At 40.5% G+C, this 25,741-nt stretch overlaps 3 protein-coding genes and 1 long non-coding RNA gene across 9 annotated transcripts in view; 2 read left to right on the forward strand and 2 right to left on the reverse strand.

Moving 5' to 3' along the window:
- ugp2b (UDP-glucose pyrophosphorylase 2b) overlaps positions 1 to 13,186 on the reverse strand; it is a 47,333-nt gene extending 34,147 nt beyond the window's left edge. Inside the window, exons 1-3 of one of the 3 annotated variants that reach the window (XM_033613959.2) lie at positions 12,919 to 13,186; positions 7,375 to 7,502; positions 5,085 to 5,192 (exon numbers count right to left, since the gene is read on the reverse strand). In XM_033613959.2, coding sequence (XP_033469850.1) covers positions 5,085 to 5,192; positions 7,375 to 7,473 — 207 coding nt within the window. In that variant the 5' untranslated portion in view covers positions 7,474 to 7,502; positions 12,919 to 13,186. Of the gene's footprint in view, positions 1 to 5,084; positions 5,193 to 7,374; positions 7,503 to 11,970; positions 12,353 to 12,471; positions 12,607 to 12,918 lie in introns of those variants that run through there. The other 2 variants (XM_033613961.2, XM_033613958.2) reach the window with 2 other exon arrangements.
- LOC144467512 (uncharacterized) lies at positions 12,559 to 15,605 on the forward strand. Its single transcript, XR_013493694.1, has 2 exons — positions 12,559 to 12,658; positions 14,795 to 15,605. It is a non-coding gene; the product is annotated as an uncharacterized LOC144467512 (long non-coding RNA).
- Positions 15,131 to 21,679, reverse strand: mdh1ab (malate dehydrogenase 1Ab, NAD (soluble)). Its single transcript, XM_033613962.2, has 9 exons — positions 21,539 to 21,679; positions 20,912 to 21,010; positions 20,317 to 20,413; positions 18,229 to 18,404; positions 17,279 to 17,401; positions 17,018 to 17,194; positions 16,425 to 16,538; positions 15,992 to 16,081; positions 15,131 to 15,834 (listed from the first exon to the last, which is right to left on the reverse strand). Exons 1-9 carry the CDS (start codon positions 21,539 to 21,541, stop codon positions 15,712 to 15,714), a joined length of 1,002 nt encoding a protein of 333 aa, XP_033469853.1. The 5' UTR covers positions 21,542 to 21,679; the 3' UTR covers positions 15,131 to 15,711.
- The window catches only part of wdpcp (WD repeat containing planar cell polarity effector), a 117,043-nt gene continuing 112,975 nt past the window's right edge, over positions 21,674 to 25,741 (forward strand). The window contains exons 1-2 of one of the 4 annotated variants that reach the window (XM_078176323.1): positions 21,674 to 22,327; positions 22,646 to 22,721. The gene's annotated coding sequence lies outside the window, so the exon portion shown is untranslated. The remainder of the gene's footprint in view (positions 22,328 to 22,645; positions 22,722 to 25,741) is intronic. The other 3 variants (XM_033613954.2, XM_033613957.2, XM_033613955.2) reach the window with 3 other exon arrangements.

Here is a 25,741-nt window from a genome sequence, read left to right on the forward strand (position 1 = left end):
AGACAAATCAGAGAACACTGTCAAGTCATCATTTTCCCCAAATACATTTAGCACAGTTGCCTGGGGAAGCTTTTAATACATCAATTTGAGTCACATCAGGACATTTTCATATTCAGTGGTGCTCCTAAAAGTTTAATCTTAGCAGGGTGGAGAAACTGTAGGAACTCTCTTATAAAAACCCACAATATATTCAAATACGTTCCTTTAGAAACGAATGTTTTCATATGTGAGCTTCGGTCATGCGACATTTAATGATAGAATATTAAAAATGGTCATGTGTAAAACATAAAAATCATGTTGTGTGCATTCAGACACAAGATTTAATAAGTGACTTTGCTGTCAGGGTGTTAAATCATGGACACTGACACTAATTCATGCCAGCTGATTAAAACTAAAACAGGGTGCATCATTATTTGTATGTAACACACTCTTACAGTATGTTTGGCCTCAGCATGTTTGTAACCTCATTTCACCCCTAAACAATCCACAGCTCCTCTGTTTTCAATTATCTCGTGAGTCATACTTTCTACCATCACAACAAAATAAAAAATACATGAAGATAAATAAACCCATTCTTCTTTAAAGAACAAACCGCTGCAGTGAGACGGTTACCAAGGAAGAAGGACTGAGCGAATTAAAAATAAATGATCATATCTGGGCACGCGAGGAATTTCCCTCTTTTCCAGTGCTTCACATTATATGCACTGATATGTTTGGCTGAGTTCAACAAAAAGTCACAATGGAAGGAAAAGAATGCGCAAACTTTCTCAGGGTTTGAAATGCAGCCTGCAAACCAGCACTCATGTACATCTGCTGCTCCATTTACTTACTGGCTATTCTCAAGTGCTGCCTCCTGACAGCTATTGACTGACACGTAACACTGCGTCCAGACTTCAAGGATCCTCCCCTGAGATCAAACTGAAACCGATATGTATGCACTTTTTAAAAAAAACTCCATTTCAGTCTTGTGCTTTGAAGTTCACACATAACATAGAAACCCAGTGTCCAGGAAACTGAAGCATCCCTTGTGACGGACAACTAAGGAAGGCCTACACAACACGCTTTTTTTTTTTTTTTTTTTTTTAAGGAGCAGAGAACAAGGAAATCCTGCACAACCGCCTCGCAGAAACACTGATGACTTGGCATTCTGATTGAATTTGTTAGTGACCGACCCACAGCACATTCAAAATTAAAGTTAGACTCCTGTGGTTTGTCTGGTTTACTGCCAGCAGGAGTGAATGTAATAGAATGTAATAGCTGCTGGAACATTTAAATGGGGAGTTTTAGAGTCGGTTCAGATTACCTTTCAGTGTGGGAAACATACATGACACAGCCTCATCTAATCTCTGAATCCAGACGATACAAACGATCAAAGATTCACTTAAATAATGAATGAATCCAACATGAAAATGTTACTCAAGCTGTCTTGTAGCAGGGCAGAAAGTCTGCAGTGGAAATGGTTTTATTAGATACGGAAAAGGAAAGTTTTGCTTTATCTGCCCTAAAGTTGTCTGCACAATAAACATTTTCCATGGCATCAGAAACTTGTAGGAGAAAACACAAACAGCCCGGGGTGACCAATCACAGTTGTTGTAGTCAACTTGCTATCATGAAATGAGTCTGTCTGCCTGAAACTCACAGAAGCATGACCACAACTTCTGTGTCACATGACTCGTGCCTCAGAGGATACGTTTGGTATTTTTTCAATCTGGACCCTATTTCCTATGTTTCTGTGGCTAGGTGACTAATGGGATCGACAATTTCTTTAAACTGGTCTAGTATTGAGAAAGAGAGCTGCAGACAGCAGCGGCGAAACAGGCTGCTTAATCTTATTATTAACTTATATATTTTGGGCGGGGCAACACATTGGTTTGAGTTGAAGGTGTGAAAAAGAAATAGTATCAGTAACATTGTTAACACTGTGCTACATTACAGAGAAATACAAAACCGTACTAATGAACCTTCATTAATATAGGCCTATATTTTATCTACAAGTGCACGTCACACACTGAGCGAGCCGCCTGTTAATGACGCTGTGGGCTAATGGGCATGTAGCTACTTCCATGTTTCAGATGATACGTCATGTTTGTAGTCGACCAATGAAGATGAGTTTACATATCACCTTGGGTTCGTCCTTCACCTTCTCAAAATGATCCCACACTTTGGATTTCCTGCCCGACATGTTATTAACTAGCCTGTGGAATACTGACTCCCGTCTGACTGCTGAGCGTGGACACTTCCTGTGTCTGTCCTTTCAAATTAAATTCCCACATGGTCCAGTCGTATAGGTTTTGATTTATTTTGACAGGGCAGAGCTCCTCCTGGAGTCTGATGGGTTTGTCGATAGTGATTTTGCTGCTGTTTCTATTAAAAAAAAGAATCACCCTCTCGAATAAAAAGGCCTCTCTCTGTAGGGATCATTTCCTTAGTGTTGTCAGATACTTAAAATAATAATCAGAACATGTCGGTGGTAAAAACAAGAACTTTTAGTGGATGTCGATAGATGGATAGTGCACAAATGCCTCCAGTGGGAAAGTAGGGTCAAGGCTGATAAAAACCAAATTTACTCTTTAATAATCTACCTTTTAACCTGATTAACCTGAATTTATTGTACCTTTAACAATCTCTCTGTGGCTCTAAACACTTAACTCCTTTCATCTCACTGGCTGAAATGTTGATTATGATGACACTGCAGCTTAATCTAATTCACCACTCATGTCACTAACCCCAGAGTGACTCCAAAAGAGCACGGAACATTTAATTTCATCGTTGGTGGCTCCAGTGGGACTCAAACCCCTCTTGACAGTATTACTGCTGCACTCATGCGATCGAACAGTTTGTGTTTATGACTTGCAAATACTTTGTCCGCTCCAGCAGTGTTCCACATGGCAGTGGGATGGAACAAATGGGACACAAGGGACAAGAGACAATGGGCACATTGTTCCATCTAACATGCAAAAGGAGTGCTCCAACAGTCGAGGTGTCCTCAATCACACGTTATCTAATCCCGTGTTACGCGGAAACGAATGGGTGCAGATGTGTGGCTTTGATGCACACAAATACTTATACTGGAAAATTTTGGTTTACAATCTTCCCAGTAAAGATTCTGAAAGTTAACCACATAACAAAATAACTTACTATGAGCCAAAAGTGTAATTTAAAGTACTTCAATAAAACAGATGATTTACAGTTTTGTTTGTTTGAGTCAACCAAAACCCAGAAACAATTGTCAAGTATTCAACTGGCCATAATGAGAAAAATATGAAGTAAGGAGCCATCATTTTTAAGTCCTTACGCTGACTAAACAATAACAACGCCAAACAAATACATCTAATAACTCCAAATGGATTTCAGCCAGGAATCTCTGGGCTTCCGCTATTCAAACTTTGATTACACACAGAGATTAAACATTGAGATGGTTGAGTGGCAACTGGCATTGATGTGCCTTCAGGACAGTATAAAACTGTGGACTTTGATGTCACATGAGCTTATCAGTCAGGCACATTTTCCTGTCATGGAAATGTAGATAATAAAGGGAGTTTTCCATTCACACGAATACTGGCACATACTTTCTTCTGTGAGATTGAGTCCTGTTTTATGTTGTATTTCCGGTTGTAAACCTTTGTACATCCGGTGGTCAGTATCTGGCACACTGCTGAAGAAAACTGCACAGCTTTTCAACCATAAAAACATACATAGTTTCGCTTATTTCTTATATTTTTCACTTTTTCTATTGTAAATTGTTCATTTATTAGCATGCCTACTGACTACTTTTGCATCATTTTACATTAGTATATTGTTATGCCCCAAAACACCAAGACAAATTGGTGCATGTGCAAACCTACTTGGCAAAAACAACTGCTTCTGATCCTGATGTGTGATGCGTACATCTATTTTTGACTGAAACATTGTTAAATAGGATATTACTGTTGTATTAACCAAGCTCAAATCCCCTGTTTGCCATCAATCAGTGTTGTCCAGGATATTACTAATACTGTATGTTTACTGCGGTGTGTGCAGCCAGATTAAGTGGAGCAACTTCCTAAATAGACACAAGATGAAGAACTGTGGTATAAAATGTGGATGATATCAAGTAAAACAACAACAAGTAGAAGTACGGATGAGCATCATCTCATCTTTTAAACGTAGCAAAGCGTTTGGCATCATCTTGCTTGATGCATCCTTGAGCTTGAAGCCTGGCGCTGTCTCATGACAGCTCATCATGATGACTGACAGGTGCTGGGATGAGAGTTTGATCATCTGAGCCTGCGACTAAACACACACGACTGACTCAAGGTGAAAAGCTGCATGCGGTTGCTTTCATTTAGCATTTTTAACCTGCTTGCTGCACCACGTCTCTAGCCGCCAAAGACGAGACATGTCGTATCACGGTGGTGTATATTTTCAAATGTAAAGGCGTCCAAAGGTTAAATCTGATTGTGTGTACTGGTGACACACTTGGTTTAGTTATGTAAGACTTATTGAGCAATGTTGAAGTCTGACATGAAGCAGACTGTGATTCTCTGCAGCTCCACAGCTAAAATGTTTTTACTGCCTAAGTTCAGCTAAGTTCAGAAGGGCATTGTGGCCTTCCACAAAAATATCAAGCACAACCCGTCATCATTAACCAATCAAATGTTTGCACATCACAGTTGGCTCCCCTCATGATTAGAGCAGCGTCATTCTGCTGTTTATCTCGCAATCCTTGAGAATGAGGAAAAATGACTGTAAAAGTGATAATGTTGCAGAGTTATAAAAATCTGCCTCACAGTATTGGTACTCTGTTTGAGCATCTGATAAGCCTTCAAAGAAGTGTGTTACTTAAACTGGACTTCCTGGATCGTAATTCATCATCTCAATTGCACCTGTAGCAACATGCCTTCACCAGCACAGCACATTGGTTACAGGTTATTCTCGCTTTGTACTGAGTGTTAATTAAATCTTTGTGTATTCAAGAACAGAAACATGAGTTCTTATATGGGATTGAGGTTTTCTTTGTCACCATGAGCACACAATGTTCCCATTCTTAGACACACACACACACACACACACACACACACAAAAACTCAACAGACTCGACTTACCGAGTCCTCTGGAGGCCTCTGTATCTTGATCCATTCTACTGACGGCCCCTTCACCTGCAGAAATCTGTGGAAGAGATTCTTGAAGCCCTCAAAGTCTTTCCTGGACACCTGGAAAACACAAGGATTTTATTTGAGTCTTTATTCATCCCAGAAAGGCGGACTGAGTTTTCCCAAGTCACGAATATAACTCTACCCAATCACAGTCCAAATTCACTTCATCCAGAAGAATGAAAAATGTACTGATTGCTTTTCACAGAGCAACATTTATCTACAAGGATAACGTATGTGTAAATACAAATTACAGAACATCATCAGGGTTGTGATGTAGAACCTGAATGGTACTGACAGAGTCACTTTAAACAAATCATGATGATTATTAAGACTGTGTTATTAGGTCAGCTTACGTCTGTCCCTGCAGTGTTAGGCTCTGATCACACAGAAAGCGTTTTAGCAGCTGAAAACACCATTTTGTAATTGTTTTTAATGAGAATGAAGCTTTTTGCTCGCGTTTTTTTGTGTTGCAACATGCCTCGTATTTCTGCGCCCTAGGTGAGTAGCGTTTTTGCCAGAGCACCCTGAACTCCTCAAGCTGAAAAAACTTAGAGCGCAAAATGCTTCATGTCATCTTTATATTTGTCAACTATTTCCCATTGTCCAGTCAGATGATTTGAGAGGCGGGCCTTCTGTGGTGGTCACGATGACAAGTTTACGTTGGTAAACAATGGAGGAGAAACTGGTGGTAGGTGGTAACTGGTGGAGCATCATGGAGGTGAAGCTCCTCCCGTGATCCACCCTCTTTTTTAGGGTCTCATGTCCCCACACAGATCTCTGTTTCCCTGTGCTCAACAAACTATTTACTGACAGCCTCTCACCCTCAAAACCCTTTTTTACAAGTGGCATTCAATTAAAAAAAAAAAAAAAAAAAAAAAAAAAAAGGGCGGTGCGATGTGCTTCGCGTTTTGTAACCTGCAAAACACTTTCTGTTTGATCGGGCCCTTACCTGTAATGTGAGCTGATATCTTTATAAAATCTAGAGATTTGCAACTCTTCTTCCTGGCTTACATTTTACTAGATTTATATGTTATTAGTTTTATTAATACGGTTACACTAAATATTACTAAGTGAAAAAAAAGAAGGACCAAAAAAAAATCCACAAAAGGTAACGATGACGACAAAAAATGCTGTTTAAAAATTCAGTATGCAATTCTGGAGCAAGATGGTTGGTTGTTGAGTCTCATTCCCAGGTCATCAAATACCGATGACCTTGGGTTTGTAGTTCGACCAAATCACCGACACCAAGCTTTGGTATTTGATGACCTGGGAATGAGACTCAACAATCAACTAAACATTTAAAATGCAATTTAAGGAGTCGAAAAATGTTAAAATTATGTTTAAAATGTGAGTTAATAACAAAAAAAACAAAGACAGAATGTATACCTGGAGGGTGTGAAAAATAACTTACCACGTAATTGGTCTGTCTCTGGTATCTGTTTACACTGGAGACCAGTAATGTGTGTGTACTCTACAGCTGTGTGTGTGCACATGGCTTGCTGGCTTGTATAACTCTGCGAGCGCTTACTGCAAATACAAAAGCTTTTACTGTGAACACACTTGAGTGAGAGTGTGTGTGTGTGAAGTACTGTGTGACTGACCCTCCCCTCTGACCCTCTTTTCTTCTGTGCATCATTCCATCTTTTGTGATTGCTGGCAGTTTCAGAGTGCCTGGTAAACGTCTGAAAGAGCCAAACCCTGTGTGTGTGTGTGTGTGTGTGTGTGTGTGTGTGTGTGTTCAGTCGAGCATTTTTCAGTGACAGCTTCATCTCAAGGTCTATGATTGTCGTAAATCGCAGGAAACTCAAAGAGAAAACAGATGAAATGACGCTCAGTCTAGTTTTCTTGCTGCTATTTTGGAGACAGTTTTGATTTTAGTCTTAGGATTTTATTCATTTGTGTCCACTCCCGACACCACAGTTCATTTTGGGCCAACAGGACAAACCTCAGTAGGGCTGGAAGTCTCTAATGATGCATTATATTACAAATTAAGCTGACATCATGGATGTTTGCTTAAAAACCTCGCCTACTGCGATTTTATGACGTACATATTATGTATGTGTGTGCGTCTGTAAGCACGTAGGTGGGACCCTCATTGGCACCATGCTATAGTATGTGTCACTCTTGTGTTTTTCCAGGGTTTGTGTGTGACCCAACCACCCTTTAAATCACAACCAGATGGTCGGGAAGAAACAGAGAGGGGTAAAGAGAGAGTTAGAGAGAGGCTGTGTGAGTGTACCTCTCTCTCTGCGCCTGTGGTGGTGTCCAGCAGTTTCTCCAGCTCCGAGTGCATGGAGCTCTCCAGCTGCTGCCGCATCATTTCCTGGAACTGAGCCATCCCTCCTCTGGCCACTCCTTTATTCAGACCTGGTACAGGCAAGATAGTGGAAGACGGGAAGACACGTTTTTTTAGGCTGCAACATACTGGAATTCTGACACAATCAAGATCCTCAAAATGATTCATACCTCCATCTTTACTCATTTTCTTAACTCAAACCATCTGTTATAGTCCTGTCTGCCACTGAGCACAGCTATAAAAGGGAATTTTTGTATACTGGATTACTGAAGGTCAACTGCGATTCTTCTATATCTTTAAAAGTAGCTTGATTTTGCGTCACAGAAGCTGGAATAATCAGAGCCCTAAACAGAACTGAACCTAGAGCTCATCTTTAGCAATTTCTCCATCAACAGAAAATAATTAGCAACTACTTTAATGAACAATTAACCATTAAAGCAATTTGTCAAGCAGGAATGCTAAACAACTGATGATTCCAGACTCCTAAATGTAATAATTTGCTGCTTTTCTTGGTCATTACATTATTGTAATTTTTGTAATATTTTTGGGTTTTGGACTGTTGGTTGGATGAAACAAGATCTCCTGATATTTTACGGACCAAACAACTGTCGAGAAACTAATGACAATAATCAATAGCTGCAGCCCTTACTGAATCTCTACCACCTTTACGAATTGATAACACAATAAAAAGCTTTATTCAAGTTTTCAATAAGGAGGAAACTTCTACCTGATTTAACATCCAACCTTGGTGAAGATGAAGGCTAATGTTCTCGTGTCACTGTAGTAAACTGTGGTGTTTGTATTAGTATCCATATTAATGCATGGGTGGAAACAAAACAATATCTGTGAGGGTGGTTCTCACTGTTGTACACAATGGTGATGTAACAGGTCAGAGGTACATGAATGAAATTTTGGCATCATTTGCACCTGTTATCAGAAGCAACAGCGCTTCCAAGATCATTATGGCTTTTGCGTAACACATAAATATTGCATGTGTCTGCAAGTTTTAAAAAAGATAAGATTAAAACGCAGAGAAAACATGTATACAAGTATAAAATGCCAAATAGCTGTGTGCGACACTGATTATGGATGTGTACCTGAGAGCTCAAAAACCAGTTTCATTCAGCCGATGCTGTCAAAATAAAGCAGGCGAAAGACAAACCCATGACAGCTATGTTACTAGAGCTGTGCCAACATGACTTGCTGACTCTTGGGCATGACTTTGATGAGATGACGTATGTAGTGTACCTGTAAACAAAGCACCTCTGAGCCAAACTAATTTTACAGTCAACTGGCAACAGTAGCTTTGGCCCAACTGGTTTATTACTCACAAGGAGAATGTCACATGTTCAACTTTGGTCAAGTGTTAATTGTGATTACAGTTAAATGAGACAGGTTTGGTGAGCTTTAAAAAGAAAAAATAGATTAACCTGTTGAGCCTGTGTAGTTTTGTGTATGAGATCGCTGCATATTGTCGACACAGTAAAGGTAAAAAAACAAAAGCAAAATTGTAATACACTTACAACATGCAGGTATGTGGTGGCAAAGCCAAGAGGCTTCCCGTGTGGCTGCCCTTAAAGAGTAATAAATAAGACATACTGAATGATTTTGACAAAAACACACACTGTACTATATTTAATAGTAAAAGTATGTTAGAGATAGTGTGAAGGGAAGAGTGTGAGAAACCTCGAGAGTCACCATATAACTCTGATACCTTGTGGTGTCTGATACTTTAAAGGTGCTGTATGTGACATTCAGAGCATATCCATGATTCAGAGTCAGGACTGCGATTGTCTGCACACGTCTCTCACCATAGAGTTAACTTAGCTGGCGGCTAACCGTTTTAACAGCACACACACTACTAACAACAGGCCCCCAGGAGGTGCGCCGGGTTTTGAAGCCAATTTTCGTGGCGGCCAAACAGTGAAAGTAAAACTTCTGAGCCAGTCACCTGATGCCACTGAGCTCAAAAAGGCATTTTCCCAATGATTTACACTGTGAAAGAGATGTCTGTAAATCAGTGGATAAAGTTTTTTGAGTGTCACAACCCCCACGAAATGATTTTCACTATCAGGATCTGATGAATTCAGTGCAATAACATTTGAAAAGTCTAAAAGACATGCAAGATTTTATTATCATATTCCCAATCAAGCCAGTGGAGCGCTAACCAGGAAGCAGTCGGCGTGACCAGAAGAAGTCTCTAGTGCGCTTGTTCTATGGGCCCAAGGATGCACCATCATCTAGGTAATTTTAAAAGATATTTTGGGGCTTTTAGCATTTAATCGTTAGGACAGTGTTAAATGTGAAGGGGGGAAGAGAAAGAAGATGACATGTAGCAGCAGCAGCAAGGACACTGCCTTTGTACATGGGATGCCTGCTCTACCCACTGATCCACCAGGCACCCCTGATCATCTGGGTAATTTTCTACGCAGCAGTTTAACCATTTTGACTTCACTTGCCACTGAACAACTTTCATAGGAATAACCGGGGGCCTGCCTCCTACGCTTCATCCTGTCTCTTTTATGGCCAATAAGAGCAATAGTCCTGATGGTGGTGGCAGAGGATGGATGCATGATATATCCTCAAGGGCTGCGAGTGTTTGCGTGGCTGAAGTGATGCCACACCATTGGACCTGGCATGTCGCAGGGGTCCTGGCAGGTATTAGCCTGTCCGTGCACGTGACTGAGCGGAGAACCATACTGTAGATATCAGTTTTCCCCCTACAGTTTGTGAGAATATCGATTCGCTGTTACGAGAAACAGCATGGAGTATAAAAGATCCAAACGCAGTGCCGCCGTCTGTGGGTCATGACAGCATTTCTTTAAGCGCAGTGGCGATTGACCGTCCAGTGGGACACACACACACACACACACACACACACACACACAGGGACTAACATGCACTAACACACATGTGTGGCTGTCTGGACCAGCAACAAAGACCAGAGAAGCTCAGATTACAACACACACACACACACACAGAGGGAGTGTGACTACATTCTCTGTACAGGACTCTATACTCCACTATATCTTTACATAGCAAACAGTGGTTTGATGCTATATAGGTGCTCTAAATGTCACATACAGCTCCTTTCATTTTGTCTTTCAGCATTCTTCTAAGAAGTTCAAATAGTAGAAGAGCAGGCAAACTGGAGTCACTGTATTTTCTGGCACACGGACAAAAAACACAGGGAACTAACCTTCCTGGTAAAATGTCACAAGACAAGACAAATCCCATGTCACAGCAGATTGGCAACCATGACAGAAGGAAATAGAAAGGACTTACATTATACCAACATTTCACAATCCCTGGGTAAGACTTTGGTTAACTTCGAAAATCAGCTGCCGACTATCTGCGGTAACTGTGTTAAATCTAGATAGCATTTTAAAAGCTGTATCCATTAATATATTGCTTAAAGGATCAACTACTTAAACCAATCAATAACATGTCAAAATAATGACAAATGCCCATCACAGTTTCCCAGCCTGTGAAAGCAATTTTTACCTCACAAACATTTAAATTACTAACTGATTATCAAAATTACATTTGATTGATTGAGCAAATTGACTTATTATGCCTTAAGGTAGTTAGTCAACTTGACAGCTTATATTTCAAGGTCCAGTTCTCCTTTACAAACCTAAAAGCAGTAAGTGAGTTATTATTTCGGAAATAATCGGCAACTGTGCCCCAAAATCAGCTGTCAGTGGCACATTAGGATTGTGCACAGGGCTGAATATTGTATTCAAAAAGTAGCAGTATTGTGTAGCCTGCCAGCATCTTACACAATACTGCCGTGAATATTGTATTCACGGCAGTATTGTGTAAGATGCTGGCAGGCTGGCTGCTTATTAGACAGCACAGACAGAGCATTTAATTAGAAATATACGGACGCAAAAAACAAGATGATGAATTAGAAGCCAGAAGTAGTGAAATAGTGGATAAAATTGACCAGAGCTCCACTTGACTGGCTTTTAAAAGTTTAGTACAATAATTCCATCAGTTGTAGACTGATGTAAATCAGTCACCAATATTTTAATTTATCACATGGGAAGCTTCATCATATACGAATTCAAAGTTTATAAGTTATCTCCAGTGCATTCAAGGGATAAATTACATAGTTAGGAAGACTAATGTTAATGTCAGGAAAACTATCATGTGCATTCAATAACTCTCAGATATTAAAGCTTTCATCCTTCAAGTGAAGGCATCAATCAGTGTTTTAAACTTTGACAGAAATGAAACAAAAGCATAGTCACATGTGATGGATCAGTCAGCATGTGAGGCAAACTTCAAATCTCTACGGTGCTGAAACAGATAAAAACCAGTGCTGGTCTGGCAGGCAGTAAGACCGCATTTTACAAATGCCTAGAAGGTATGAAAAATCTGGTTGCCTCTGGAAACGTTTTCTATGAATGTAGATAATTTAGAAACATAAAAAACACAGGTGTGGTCCTTTGAGTCCAGTTAGGTTTATAAGTCATTTATATACCTGTAAATGTAGGTTTAGGAGCTAAATACACTCTCCTTGACTCTACTTACCTTCTATATAAAGTGCCATGTTTTCAGCTGCCACTTCAGCAATGCATACAGTTAAATATTCAGATAAATCCAAAGCAGAGCTTCAAGTTAAATAATCCAGAGAGCATTCACAGTGAAAACCCAAGTGTCACTGGATACACATCCCGAAAACTGATTAAAAAAAGTTTCCTTGAGGTATCCTAAAAGCTGTTCATTCATCCAGAGGTGTACAACCTTCTGAGTCCATTCACCACTGAGGCTCCGGAGGATGCGGCGTCCTGCCTACCTCACGCACTCATAAAAAATAACAACAAGGACACACTTATCTCTCTGGACAGCAGCCAAATGTCGTCCCTGAACTCAACATGGAGCTGGATTGGATCTAGCAGGGTGTTTTAATGCTTGCTTCGCCTGCCTCCTAATTTCCCAGCCCCAACACTGCCCACCACGTCACAGTTCATGTCTGTGATTCCCAACCTCTGCTTTTTCCTTTCGCCTCGCCCCCCTTTCCATTTTTATTACCTTATTGCCACAGAGTCGGCGGTTTTCAACCTCTTCTTTTTAGTACACTGCCAACAAACATCCCGTCAATTATTAACCAGTGAGATGCACACACTGGTGAGTCCATCCGCATGACCTGCCTGCCTAGCAGGGAACTTCAGAGGCTGCGGAAATGAATGAATGATGGATGGGTGGACGGAGGAGGACGGTATGTACTCAAGGAACAATTAAAATGAACGCTCCCTCAGTGTGCACCGAAGAACGTACATAAAGTATGGAGTGCACGTAAAAGCAACTCAAGTGTACCGTGAACACAACACGGAAGAAAAACGGCCGTTCTCCAGTAAAACAGAAAAACCGTTGGGCTAATAGCTAACTTGGTGATACACCCCTCGCTTTGGGGAAACCTTGATAACGTCAAGAGGCAAAGTGGTGAACATTTTCTTAAATTTAAAGCCATTTTCTTACTGTGTGACTGTAGGATGCTGGCGGAAGAAAAGTCGATGGGGTCGGCCTGGTCCTGCGGGTCTGAAGGACCACAGCAAATCCCGCAGAGGAGACAGCAGGGCACACAAATATATGTTTTAGTTTTTAAAAATAGGTTTCCGCTTTAAAACACCGGACTCCTGTTTCCTTTCGACATCGCTGAAAAAGCGTAAACAAAAAACTTAAAAAAGGTGATTAGTTTGAAGATATTTTACACAACAGTGCCATTTCAGGAAGGGGCGAATGGGAGCGTTGCAGGAAGATAGCAACCAATCAGAACACTGCTTGCCCGTGACGTAAATCTGACAGCCAATAGGTTTCTGCGACGTGCGGTGAAGAATGCTAGTAATGTAGGAAATAGAAAATACTCCCTCAAAAGGCCATATACTTAGACGTTTATGTCAGTGTAGTACAAGTTAATGCTTTGAAGTACATGCATATATTATGAGAAGTATCACATTCAACACTCTGACACACTGATTTACACATTAATGCTGGAATAATGGATGTTTTTGGTAGTTTTGACCATAGATATACATATATCTATGGTTTTGACCCTTTTAATTATTTAACTTTTGACTCAACAATGACACATTGTGAGTTTGACTTATTATATGTTACATAATCAGTCCTCATGCTGCTGGGTGAGGGAAAAACTAAGAAACACTGCCCCTGCCTGGTGAAAGTGTGACATTACAATGTACTTCAGCCTCTGGGGTCATATTCACAAAGCACAAAGTAAAGAGTTGCTCCTAGTGACAAAAGAATTGTAACGTTTGCTTAGAAATTCCTCTTCAAGGTCCTTGTAAAGATAAAAGTTATTCACTGAGCATCTTTGACCTTAAAAGAACTCCTAAGGTGAAGAACTGTAAGGAGCAGGGAGGAGGACTTTTAAGAGTAAGAGTTTAAGCAGAGGAGAAAATAGTGGAAACACAAAGAGGTTGGAGAAATATTCTCCAAACGCTGAATGACAGTGAGTTAATGAAATACTAGATTAGATCATGCACCAATAATGTTTGTGGTTGATCTCATTAGGGATACACACACATTTCCCATATAACTCAATAAGGCAATAATGTCAGAAGTAAAATTATCACAGTCGTAAGATATTTGAAAAACTGGAAAACTGTAACAGTACAGCAGTGACTGTCTCAATCCTCCATCAGCGGAGTGATCACACTAACAATAACAACACGTTCACAGTCATCAGTTTATTTTATTTCCACTGGGTGTCCACACCTTGCAGGCTCATAAAAGGGTGTGTCTGTGTCAAGCAATCACATCTGTTAAAAGAATGCACCACACCTCCTCAATACAGTAAAGTTACTGTCTCTTCCTTGCTCAGAGTTGCTCTGAGAACTTTACTATATCACTCCTGAGCTAGGACTCCTTACTAAAAATTATTAGGCTAAGTTAGGAGCTCTCTGAGAGTGTTCTCAAAGTCTCTGTGAATACGGCCCCTGGTGTCCAATGTTTTACTCATTGACCCTTAAACGGTTTCTGAATCCAGGGGGATGCAGTCATTTGACAGGCTGTGGGGAGAGGGACATTAAGTGGTGCACTTTATATCATGAGAAACACTAAGAATGGGAATGAGTCACCACTCAGCTCATGTGGCTTCATGCCATCATTCAAAAATATACTGATCATCTGCACCAAACATCCAAAATGACCTACACTGCCTACATGAGCCTACATTGTCAAAGACACTCACCATGAGGCATTGAGAGCAATGCAAAAAACATTGTCAAATTACTTGTATGCATACACGTATTTCTGATTCAGTGCATTTCTTATCATAACTTAGCATGAGCATCGACTAAAACTCAACTTTTCACATTATTTTCTCTTCCCATAGGACAAACTGTGTCTACTGGTGATCATTTTACAACCCCACCCCTTTCATCCTGCGTACCTCCCGATCCAAACATCAAGAAAACCTGGAACTGAAGATGTTTGTCCTTCCATCATCCTTCATTTCTACTCATCTTGTGCAAGTTTGTGAGGTTGTCAGTCTTGTATATTCCATGATTATGTGTAACTGCTGTGCAGAGACAAAGTATATACTCTTCCTCTGTTCCTTCTTGCTGTGGTCAAAGTCCTCACCACTCAGCCTCTACGCTGCACAAATCTAGATGTGTCACGACACAACTACATTGTGCCTATAACAAATAAAAACCACCAAAAAACACAATTATACAGTTTGATTTTTTATTATTTAGCTTACAGGTTATTCGTTCCAGTGTTTGAGGACTTAGTGCATTACTGACTATATGTAACAACCATCCATGTTTCACTGATCTCCAGAGAAAAAATATTGGAAAATAGTTTGTAACAAATTTGATGGACTTTTGATATAAACTGTATAATGAAGGTGAAGATATACTTGTGCGTGACAGTGCAGAACGCCTCTGCTGTGGGTGTTTCTGTTGCTACTGAAAAGGAGAGTAATGCTGTGCAATTATTTATAGCTTAAGTAAACATATCTGCTTCAGCGTCTAAAACTTGTAAACGAAACCACAAGCAACCGACACAAGCTAGTCACTGTCTCCATTTGATATCTTTGCAGCTGTTATACATTTTTTAAAAAGGTGCACCTCAGCGTAGCCTCTCAACACACAAGTATAAGTCCAACTTTACACTCATAAACACTGACTCACTCTCTCTCACACACACACAGAGTAATGCAGGGATTGGTGGAGTGCTTTATTACAGGCGTGCGTCTGGAGTTGTGGAGCTGTCTAAGTGCATGTTGGGTGACCCAGCAGGGTCTAGTCATACTCCCAGGAAAGTCACGGCTGTGTCTCTCTCCTCCATCAGCTCTGCTGCTGTGGCATCCATCTTCTTTCTGGAAAAATCATTGATAGACAGGCCCTCCACAATCTTCCAGGTCTTGTCCTGAGGAAACAACATACTTTCAGAAGTTCTGTATTTATGCTCCCATAGCCTATGTTAACTGTTCATCATTTTGAGGACTGACACAATGTAGATAATTGTTAGCTATTAGCTGAATTAAAAAATACTGTAGGCTGCTAGTGGGTCAGATGAGTCTAACCTTGATCTGGACAGGGAATGAGTAGATGAGGTCATCTGGGACTCCATAGGAGTTGTCTTTGGAGTAAACACCCATGGAAATGAACTCACCCTGACAAAAAAGAAAAAAAAAACAAAAAGGAGAAACTGGTTAAAACTGCATTTCAAAAACAATGTTGCTTATTCCAGATGTGGTATTTTATAATTACTGATGGTAAAAATGGATATTCAGTAACACAATACTTACAACACAACTTCACAAAATAAAGAAAATAGAAAAATGTACTGTATCCCACTCCATAAAGTGAGTAGATTAATGACGAAACGCCTTGTGTGAGCACAAACAGATATGTATATATACACACTCTTGTTCATATAGTAATAGCTACTTCTTGACAGAACACAGGCAGACATTCCCACATCACACCTTCAGTACAGATAAATATGGTGTTTACCTCGGGGGTGCCTGACCAGATGTCTCTCATGTGGTCACAGATGGCCTTGGCTGCAGACATGGCGCTAGACAGCTTCCTGGCCTTGATGACTGCAGCACCTCTCTGCTGCACTGTCTGCAATGCAAGAACATGGAGCATTACATGAAAAGTGGCATTCAACGAGCAGAAGAACTGAGCTCATAGGGTTAGCTTGTGTTATTGAGCTGTGCGGCTAGGTTCAGTTGAGATAAAGGCTGAAATGTCTGTAGCTGTGATCTCTGGAACACAAAAAATGTAAACGTCAGTCTGTGTTTCTGAAACACATCGATTAACATTTGATTTGAGATTCTTTGTGTGACAAATGGTTGAGTCATGCACATTTGCTGAACAGGCTGGGAAGTATGCCTCTTGTGAAACAGACCTCCTACATTTCATCATTTAACATTAGAGAATCCATCAAAGAATCTTCTGTAAGATCAGAAATATATTTTAGAGTATGTGCAATTATCATATCGTTCTCCACATACTGTGCAGTTGTCAGAGGCAGACACAGAAACCAAAGTCAAAATGTATCTCGCAGTCTAATAGATTACAGTGAATCTTCTTTAACTCACAGTGATGAATTCTCCTTTGAGCCAGCCGTCATCCTTGACTGCATCAAAGCAGGCAAGCTCACTGCCAGACATGTTGACCAAGCAGTGGTGCACGTCTGGGTACTGGGTGGACGAGTGGTTGCCCCAGATGATCACATTCTTCACATGGCTGGCAGGAACGCCACAGCGCATCGCCACCTACAGTACCAAAGAGCAAATTCAGGTTTCACGCTCACAATAACTATGAGACAGCGAAAAGTCGGTGAGTCTAAAGGAACGTACCTGAGAGCGAGCCCTGTTGTGGTCCAGACGGGTGAGACAGGAGAAGTTCTCTTTGGGGATGGAGGGAGCGGACTTGGCTGCAATCAGACAGTTGGTGTTGGCAGGGTTTCCAACAACCAGCACCTAAAAAACACACGCACACACTTTAAAACACAACCTGAGTGACTCATCTGATCTAACGCGATGTAGGCTCATAAATGTAACACATTAATAACAGCTCACTAATAGTCCCAAGTACTTCTTTGGGTTTGATTTCCTTGTTTTAAAAGTAAGTTTTACATCTTATTCTTACCAGAGCAGAGCCACTTTACAAGCGAAAATATGCTTAAAGGTACACTACACAGAACTGTCAGTTACTGTTTGTTAACATGCTTGTCAGCAAAAGCCACAGCAGATACACTCTAGTTTGGCATTTTGCCTCGCTATATTTGCATTTTTTCTGCACTGCGTCTCTTGGATGCCTGCTGCTTTCGATCTGGTACCTGGCTGCTACCTTTTGGTACACGCCCATAAACCTCCTGATCGCAGATAATAAGAAAATACAGGCAGAGGGCAGAGTCTCTGTAGAAAAAAATACACCACCACACACAGCTAACTGTGTGTGACAGATAAGTGCTGATCATGAGGGATTACTTCTGTATGTGTCTATATGTTGTTTTTAGGAAAATCCTGAAGAGTATATTTTTAATTAAAAAAAGACAAAAAATGGTTAAGCATTAGAAAATAAACATATTTTTGGTAGTGTGTTGCCATGCATGTTGCCAAATGAGGGCTGTGAAAAATGGGAATCAACCCAGGACAGGTGCAGCAAATGTGTAACTATAGGAAACATTTCTACACCCAACACTGTAACACAAGCAATATAACCTGCCAAGTAGAAAGGGAGGGGAGTGGACGTCAATAAATTTGCATGTCCGTGCACGTCTATACACAAAGTCCTGTGTCTGTACCTTGACAGTCTTCTTGGCAAACTTCTCCAGGGCGGCTCCCTGGCTCCTGAAGATGGCCACGTTGGCTTTGAGCAGGTCCTTCCTCTCCATGCCCTCCTTCCTGGGCATTGAGCCCACCAGGATGGCTGCGTCCAGGTCCTTGAAGGCCACATCCTCCTTGTCAGTGGGGACAATCTCTATAGAAAGAGAAAATGAAATCAGGTGATGATTAAATGTTTACGTATGTAACAGGGTTCCATGACATTTTGCATCTAAAAAAAATGCTTTGCCACAACTCAACAGATTCATAGGTCTTCATTTAATCCTTTAATCCTTGCCACAAGGTCTCAAAGTTTTATCTGTGAATCAGTTATTTTACAAACTTAACCTAAACTGACAATATTTCTGTTCTTCGGTCTGTTTCTTTTTCAGTTGAGAATAAAATCACAAATATAACACATTTGTGGGCAGATTCCCACTTGACTTCAACCAAGTAGGCAATGCATATTTGTAATGAGCTCATATTACTGCTGTCTCTTTGCCAGGTCTCAACTGTAATACATAAACAGGTTCTCAGTGGAAATTCCTGATGTGTACACAGTACGCAGCTCAACTTTAGCCTGTCCAACTGGTGTATCAGACAATTCATCACCAGGACAATTTTCATCTTTAATAGTGTGAAGTTTTTCATCCTTTCATACATGTCATACATGCATACATGTTTTATAAATGTATTTTGGGAAGCGTCCCATGTGAGAGCAGTATTGCACTATATGGCTGGACACCCATCTCAGTGCCTGAAGCGTTGTCTTTGCAACACAGTTGGTTAATACAGGGGCCTCTCACAGCCCCTGTCCAAACAAAGCAAAGGACAGCACCAATTCAAAGTAAAAATTCCAGGTCACAATGGAGGTGGCACATAATGGACCTCACGTCTGATGTCATGACGGCAGTCACAGTGATGACACCAAAAGTCCTCCTGGAATCCAGCACCCATATTTATCAAGTGTCTCAGAGTAGGAAATAACTCTCAACTGTCTTCACATTCATACAGTTACACATGTCTGGTCTTCAGAGAAAAAGCATTTAGTCAAATTTCCAAACCAAGGAAAAGGTATTCGTCCTCTCAGATATTTAGGAGAGCCTCACTGCTGTCATTGCAGGTGGTAAATGATATTATAAGAGGTGTAAATATATAATAAGTAATGTGTTGAAAACTGCTGCAACATATATTGATTGGAATGCAGCAACTGTGATTGTGTTTCCATCTAATACTGTTCATATTCAGTCATTTAAATCAATCTTATTTCATTTATTTATTTAACCACTAAAGCTCTTGAAATTTAAATTCTATTTCTCGAGGGAGACCTGGCCAAGTTAGCTTGCCGTTATCAGCTACAAATATTAAAATTAAAGTACATGTTATGCATGTATAATCCTTGATGCTGTGGCTTCGCCTGGAGATCATGAGTGGACATAAAGTACAGGTACTGATAAAACAGTGAAAGGTAGAAAAGCACCATTTTAGATGCTTAATAAATAAAGCACTGGCTCCTTCAAAGTGAATCTTTGCTTGGTGCAATGATCAGAACGTTACAGTGCACATTTATTTATCTCCACATCTTTACCCCAACATCTCCTTGTAACTACTACTGCCCCAATGACATTAAGAGGCTGCGGAAAGCTGAAAACTATGCAGAGGCCTTAAATCTTTATGAAACACACTGGCATGATGATGACACAGTCTTGGCCAGAGCTACGGTTATTGTGGGTGGAAATCATAGGATAACTCATACTGTTAGCCATAGCAAAGGTGTGGCATCATTATTGACATGAAATGCGGGGTGTAAAATGAAATGATCAAAAGCAAGATCTAGAGTACTGTTTTATTTGAGTAAATGAACAGGAAATCAAAACCCTAAAATGGCAATATAATATACATTCTAATATAATAATAACAACTCAAAATAGTTGCTTCAAAAACAGCATATTATAAAGTGAAATCCAGTCTAAGAGTGTAAGGAAAACTGTGATATCTCATGCCAGTGTAGGAAAGATGCAAGACATTACGTCGCCTTATTTTACAGTGTCCCACCCTTAAAAGTTTACCTCTCAGAAGTGGGAGGGCGCAGTCCTGCAGCTCCATGACAACACCATCCAGGACTGGCAACATAGGTGTAATGTCCAAAAGGAGCAAGACGACTGGCTGACAGAAGAAGGAGGAGGGTGAATGGTATGAAATGAATTAAAAAAAACCATGCTGAACTGAATTTACATGCACTTTAAAATCAGAATTCCCACGTATAATTACATGTCAGCGGGGGACTTAGTCGTCTCTGGAACAGAGAGTGAAGACCTACAGTAAGCCGTGTGGCTCACTAACAAGGGTGTGTGCCAAATGGATCAAGTGGTTTTAAAGTTGGCCTAAGAGCCTTGGTAGGAGATCCATTTCACGGACTTCAAGGACAATCCTGGCTCGTCCCAGGGCTCACGGACGAGCAAGTGCAATCTGATCACTACCCACAGAAGCAACATCTGTTCAGTGTCACCCCCAGATATGATCTGGAAAACTTGTGATATGCACAGCTGTTTTCTGGGGGGCGTCAGTGTCCTGTGTATGTCTTGTGACACATGCCCTTACACAGCTTAATGAGATAAGGCAATTGTGTGTGTGTTTCGTCAGCAAGACAAAGCCCTTCTTTACCTGATCTTTGCCAAAGACATCTCCCTTGGCAATGCTGAACAACAGAGAATAGGCTATCTGCCCAGCAGCGCCGGTCACCAGGACTCTAATGGGCTCAGACTGCAAGACACAAGGCAAAGAACAGTGCTGTTAGTACTATTAGCATTGATTTCACTAAAAGGACAGGTGTAAGAGTGACAGTTGAATTGTCCAGTGCACGTGGGTGCCTGGGTGTCTATTCTTGTCAACAGGATTTACTAAAGCGGGGGGGTTACTTTAAAAATAGACCCTGTGCTCTCCATTCAGGAGCCACTGTTACATAACAAAACCAGGATATACTTCGGTTATCAAGTTCATCGCCATCTTTCATTCACTCGCAAACATTCATTCATTACAACTTACCAAACTGGTTATGTGGCACACTACCAAAGCTTTGCACGAATATGACACAAGGACTGACTGAATTTTAAAGACTAGCTATGTCATGCCGCGAGCCAGGCTACAAGTATCGTTAAAATCAATGTTGACGAACTTTGTACAACTTTGTGAATATCCCGTTGGTTCAAGCGGACTAACTGCTGTTTCTATCAGCGTTAAAAGTGCATTATTAAAGGTACAATAAATGATATAGTCACTGTCTTTACTCACCATGTTCACACGGTAGCTCGGACTGCTTATGCTCCCACTTCTCGCTCAACCCGTAGGTCACTCCTTTTTAAGTCCTCACTTCTTTACGACACTTGTAACCGTCTGACGGCACATTGAAGATCCGGGTCACTGTAGTTTTTGATAGTTAATGTAGTTCTTTATCAAAGACGAGCTTCACTCTCAACAAGTTAAACCGTCGATAGTTAACGAAAACGTCGCTGTCGTTAAAAGTACTATTATCGTGGCTGTTTGAGCCGGCTGTCGCTATTTAATGAGCTAACTGCTTAGCATTACAAACTGCTACAGGAACGCTAACAAGCTAGCTGGTTAGCATAGCTTTGAAAGTACCGCTTGTTGTTGCTTAGCGACCAGCAATTAGCCAGCTAGCATCGAGAGTAACTTACAGTTTGTTTGCTACTTTAGCCACTCGTTAGGAGGACAGACAGAAGGCAACGGTGTGTAATTAAATGGACCGAACAGCGACTAACGGTGCTAATATAGGTTATCCATATGAAATGAAACAAGTAAAATGTAGACGTGTTAAGTGCAAAGCAGGTTGTTAAGTTTGGCTAATGCTAACTAGACACCTGAGGCGAACAGCGTCCGGTGTTCACGTGTCGTCATTAATCAAAGGAAAATGGCTAACTAGAAATGTTTGTAGTGAAAGGCGTGTGTAAAGTTACCGTAAAGTTAGTTAACTTAATGTTAAAAAACACCAGGAGCTGAGCAGCCAAGGGGAAAGCAAGAAGATAATGTTATTTTGCAGTTTTCATCACTGACCTAATCAAGGTAAGTTGATGATAGTAACCCGTGTGAAAATGTTTGATATCATGGTGGTGCCAAGCAGTCAAACATAAGATGTCAGACCTAATTTATCGTAAATGCGTATTGCTTAAACTTTTTATCCTTTGCTCTCAACGTTTTAAAAGAATAAGAAATCCTAACCAGAGGCATTGACTCCTCAGTTTCCCAGAAGCACAACAATGTCTATTGCTCCATCACTGAAATGTCCCCTGCACATGTAATTCAATGTATGCATAACAAAATCTGTTTTGCACATCTTGATTTGCTGTTTTCAAAGTAGTCTCCTCCTCTTTGGCTCTTCAGCAGGAGAGCTGTAAAGTGTTTCTTTCTACTGATCCTGTCTTGAGTTGAGAGGACCCCTGTAGAGACCCAGTGTTAGGTAAGCCTGGTTATCAATATTTCATGGCCTCATTACAGGCTCATTACATGACTTAAACAAAAGGCAGAGGAGGAGATGGTATTACACCTGGCTGCCATTAGGCTGTGGTCTCACTGTGGGCTGCTTGGCTGGCTGTCTAGAAGGTTAGGACACTGTGCCAAATGATATTATGGTTGGAACAGATTCTTCTTAACCATTAGGGGTTGTGGCACAAGCATTATGTTGACTTGGCTGTGTAGGGACATGATTTGAGGCTATTTGTGGACCGCAAGGCTGTGTAGTCAGAATGACAAATGTCCACTTGGAGTTGTTGGACGTTTTAAGTGATATAACATTAAAATATCACCATGAGATTTTGGGTAAACTGCGCAACCGGTTAGTTTTTTGTTCAACTTTTGTGGTTGAGTGAAATTAAGATATAAGGAGTCTGTACGCTTCAACCAAAGTGCTTGTCGGATGGTCAGACAGTGTCTTAGACCTTCTCCCTTCATACCTTTTTATGTGGTTGGAATTGTGGGGGGCTGTGTTTAATAATTTCTGTAACTTTCCAAAACCCAATATAAATGTTTTATAGGGAAGATTGATGTAAACTTAGTGCCTTTATCCCCAATTGAATGATTATCACGTCTCCCCCCTTCTATGATGACAGGCTTTTCACCCTGTCTTCAAAACTTCACTTGTACAGACTATTTTGTTAAGACCATGCCCTGGCCTTGAATGTGTTTATCCCTGTAGTCATCTCCCTCTTTACTAGGATTTTTTTTTTTAAAAATCTCAGACAAATTACCTATAGTTTAATAAGAAGCAATAATTCTACCTAAAACGTTATTGTATTGTCACATTGAAGTCCAAATAAAACAGTAGTTTGAGAGTTAAAATCCTTAATTTCATCAATTTTTGATAATAAAATACAGACAGATATTACTTTAACCAATGGGATAACAGACATGGAAACAAAGGCATACATTTACTGTGTTTACTGGAAAGACTGGATAGATGGAGTCTATGAGTTCATGAACTTGTTCAGTTATCAGGAGGCATGAGTGTCAGGACTATAGGGCACCCTTGATCAGTAAGTAAATCATCTTGCCTTTCGCAGGGAAGGTTATAAAAGAGGAATTTCCTATGTCAATCAAGACAATATCAAGAATACAAATTAATTATATACAGTACCCTCTGCATCCCTCTCGGTCTCTGCTCTGTAAAAGATAACATGATATAATGTCATAATATTTTCCTTTTTGTCAAAGGTCCTGCTGTTCCCTCTCTCACACTAATGGAAAATAATTAACCCGAGCCACCACCAATTCTCCATCCAAAGCCCCAAACTGGCCCTAATTTTTGGGTCTCCACCTGTCAGTGACAGGGGCTGACACAGCCCCTTCCCTTTTCAAAAGGCTGTGTGTGAACGCCTGATTCAGAGATGTTTGAAGCAGCTGCCACAGCCTGGCGGTGTTCCTCTCCGCTCCAGTTACATTTTCACCCTACTGTGTGGCATGTCTATCATGGGTGTCAGTGTGGGACGAACAGGTGCTCACAGCTGTCTGTTGGCCGACATAGTGCTGTATGATCACATACAACACTGTGCTAGAAAAGCTATTGTCAGACTCAAATTTAAAGAGTTTTTCCTTATCCGCTGTGAGGGTCCAAAGGACAGAGGGATGTTGTATGCTGTAAAGCCCTGTGAGGCAAATTGTGATTTGTGATATTGGGCTTTATAAATAAAATTGATTGATTGAAATTGAAAAACGTTTTAGATTTAAACACTGCAATCAAATCTTAAACTAAATGTGGGAACCCCTCTAAAGGTCCAGAGGAGTAAAAGTTTGTCACACATCAGGAAGAGTAACATCTGTGAGTGAGGGAAGATTAAACAAACACTGCAGCCGTGGGGTTTATCTTTTGTTGAAGCCATTTAATTGCATCAGATTTTATTCTATTTTATGATGTGCAGGACCAGTATTGTTCACTCTCAGTACTTCTCCTTGTAGCTGCAAGACTCATGACTGACTGCGAACATTAGTTATTTGCACTTACTGTATGTCATGATTATGGTATTTGTGCTTGTGGTTGTTATGCACAACTTACAAACAGCCCCGCCTTTGTTTTTTTCAATAGTTGCGAAGCTGGCTTCAATGCACACTAACACTAAAGCAAATTATCTGTCTAAATTATACGGATCGCACAGTGTTCCGACTCCTACTGCTCATTTTAAATTTATACTGTACATGCTTAAGTGCACACATTTTTATTTCTCTCCATCTCTCTGTTGATGGAGGCCCTGCTTCATCTATTCCAGCCTGGCAATGTTTTAACACACCTATTCTGAAATGTAATTAGGTTATCATATAGTGATATTTAGTATTACTCTAGTATGCATACATTTGTGTTTACCTGGTCTGTATTACATCTCTGTGTCACAAATGTCTAAAAGTATTCAAATACAGCTGAGGGAAATGAACAATGGGTGACTCTGCATATTGTGATTCTCTCTCAAAAACTTATCGTGTATAAATATTTTATGAAAGTGGCAATAGTTGTACCCCAAATGTTAGACATATTGTTGTATTGGTTTATCTGGTTTTAGCTACAGGAATTGTGGCCCTTTCCATTCCTTTGAGAGCCCATAATGAGCTTCATATCTTGGATTGGATCTGTTGATTTATGTCAAGGCTTGCTCTGTCTAAAAAAATATTGTTTGTCTTTGAAATATTCATTCGCCTTTCAGTGTGCTTTGAATCAGGTGCAGCCATGAATGTGCATATCCATTGAAATCACCTTAAATCCCATAAAGGTTTTTTTGTTAAAGCGACTTCTGACAGTTCTGACTTTACATAAGCGCACATTTGAAAGAGTCTGTTGTTGCTGTAACTGTTATTTGACAAGTTAGACTCCAGTGTTTATTTTCCTCTCTGGCAGTCTCCACAGTCAGGTTGTCATGAGGGGATTAGGCATACTTTGTCTTTTGTAAAAAAAGGAAATCAGAATGAAACCAAAAACAGCAGCGGCACACACGATAA

This window comes from Epinephelus lanceolatus, chromosome 17 (assembly GCF_041903045.1).
Source record: "Epinephelus lanceolatus isolate andai-2023 chromosome 17, ASM4190304v1, whole genome shotgun sequence".
In the NCBI taxonomy this organism is placed as follows: Eukaryota; Metazoa; Chordata; class Actinopteri; order Perciformes; family Serranidae; genus Epinephelus; species Epinephelus lanceolatus.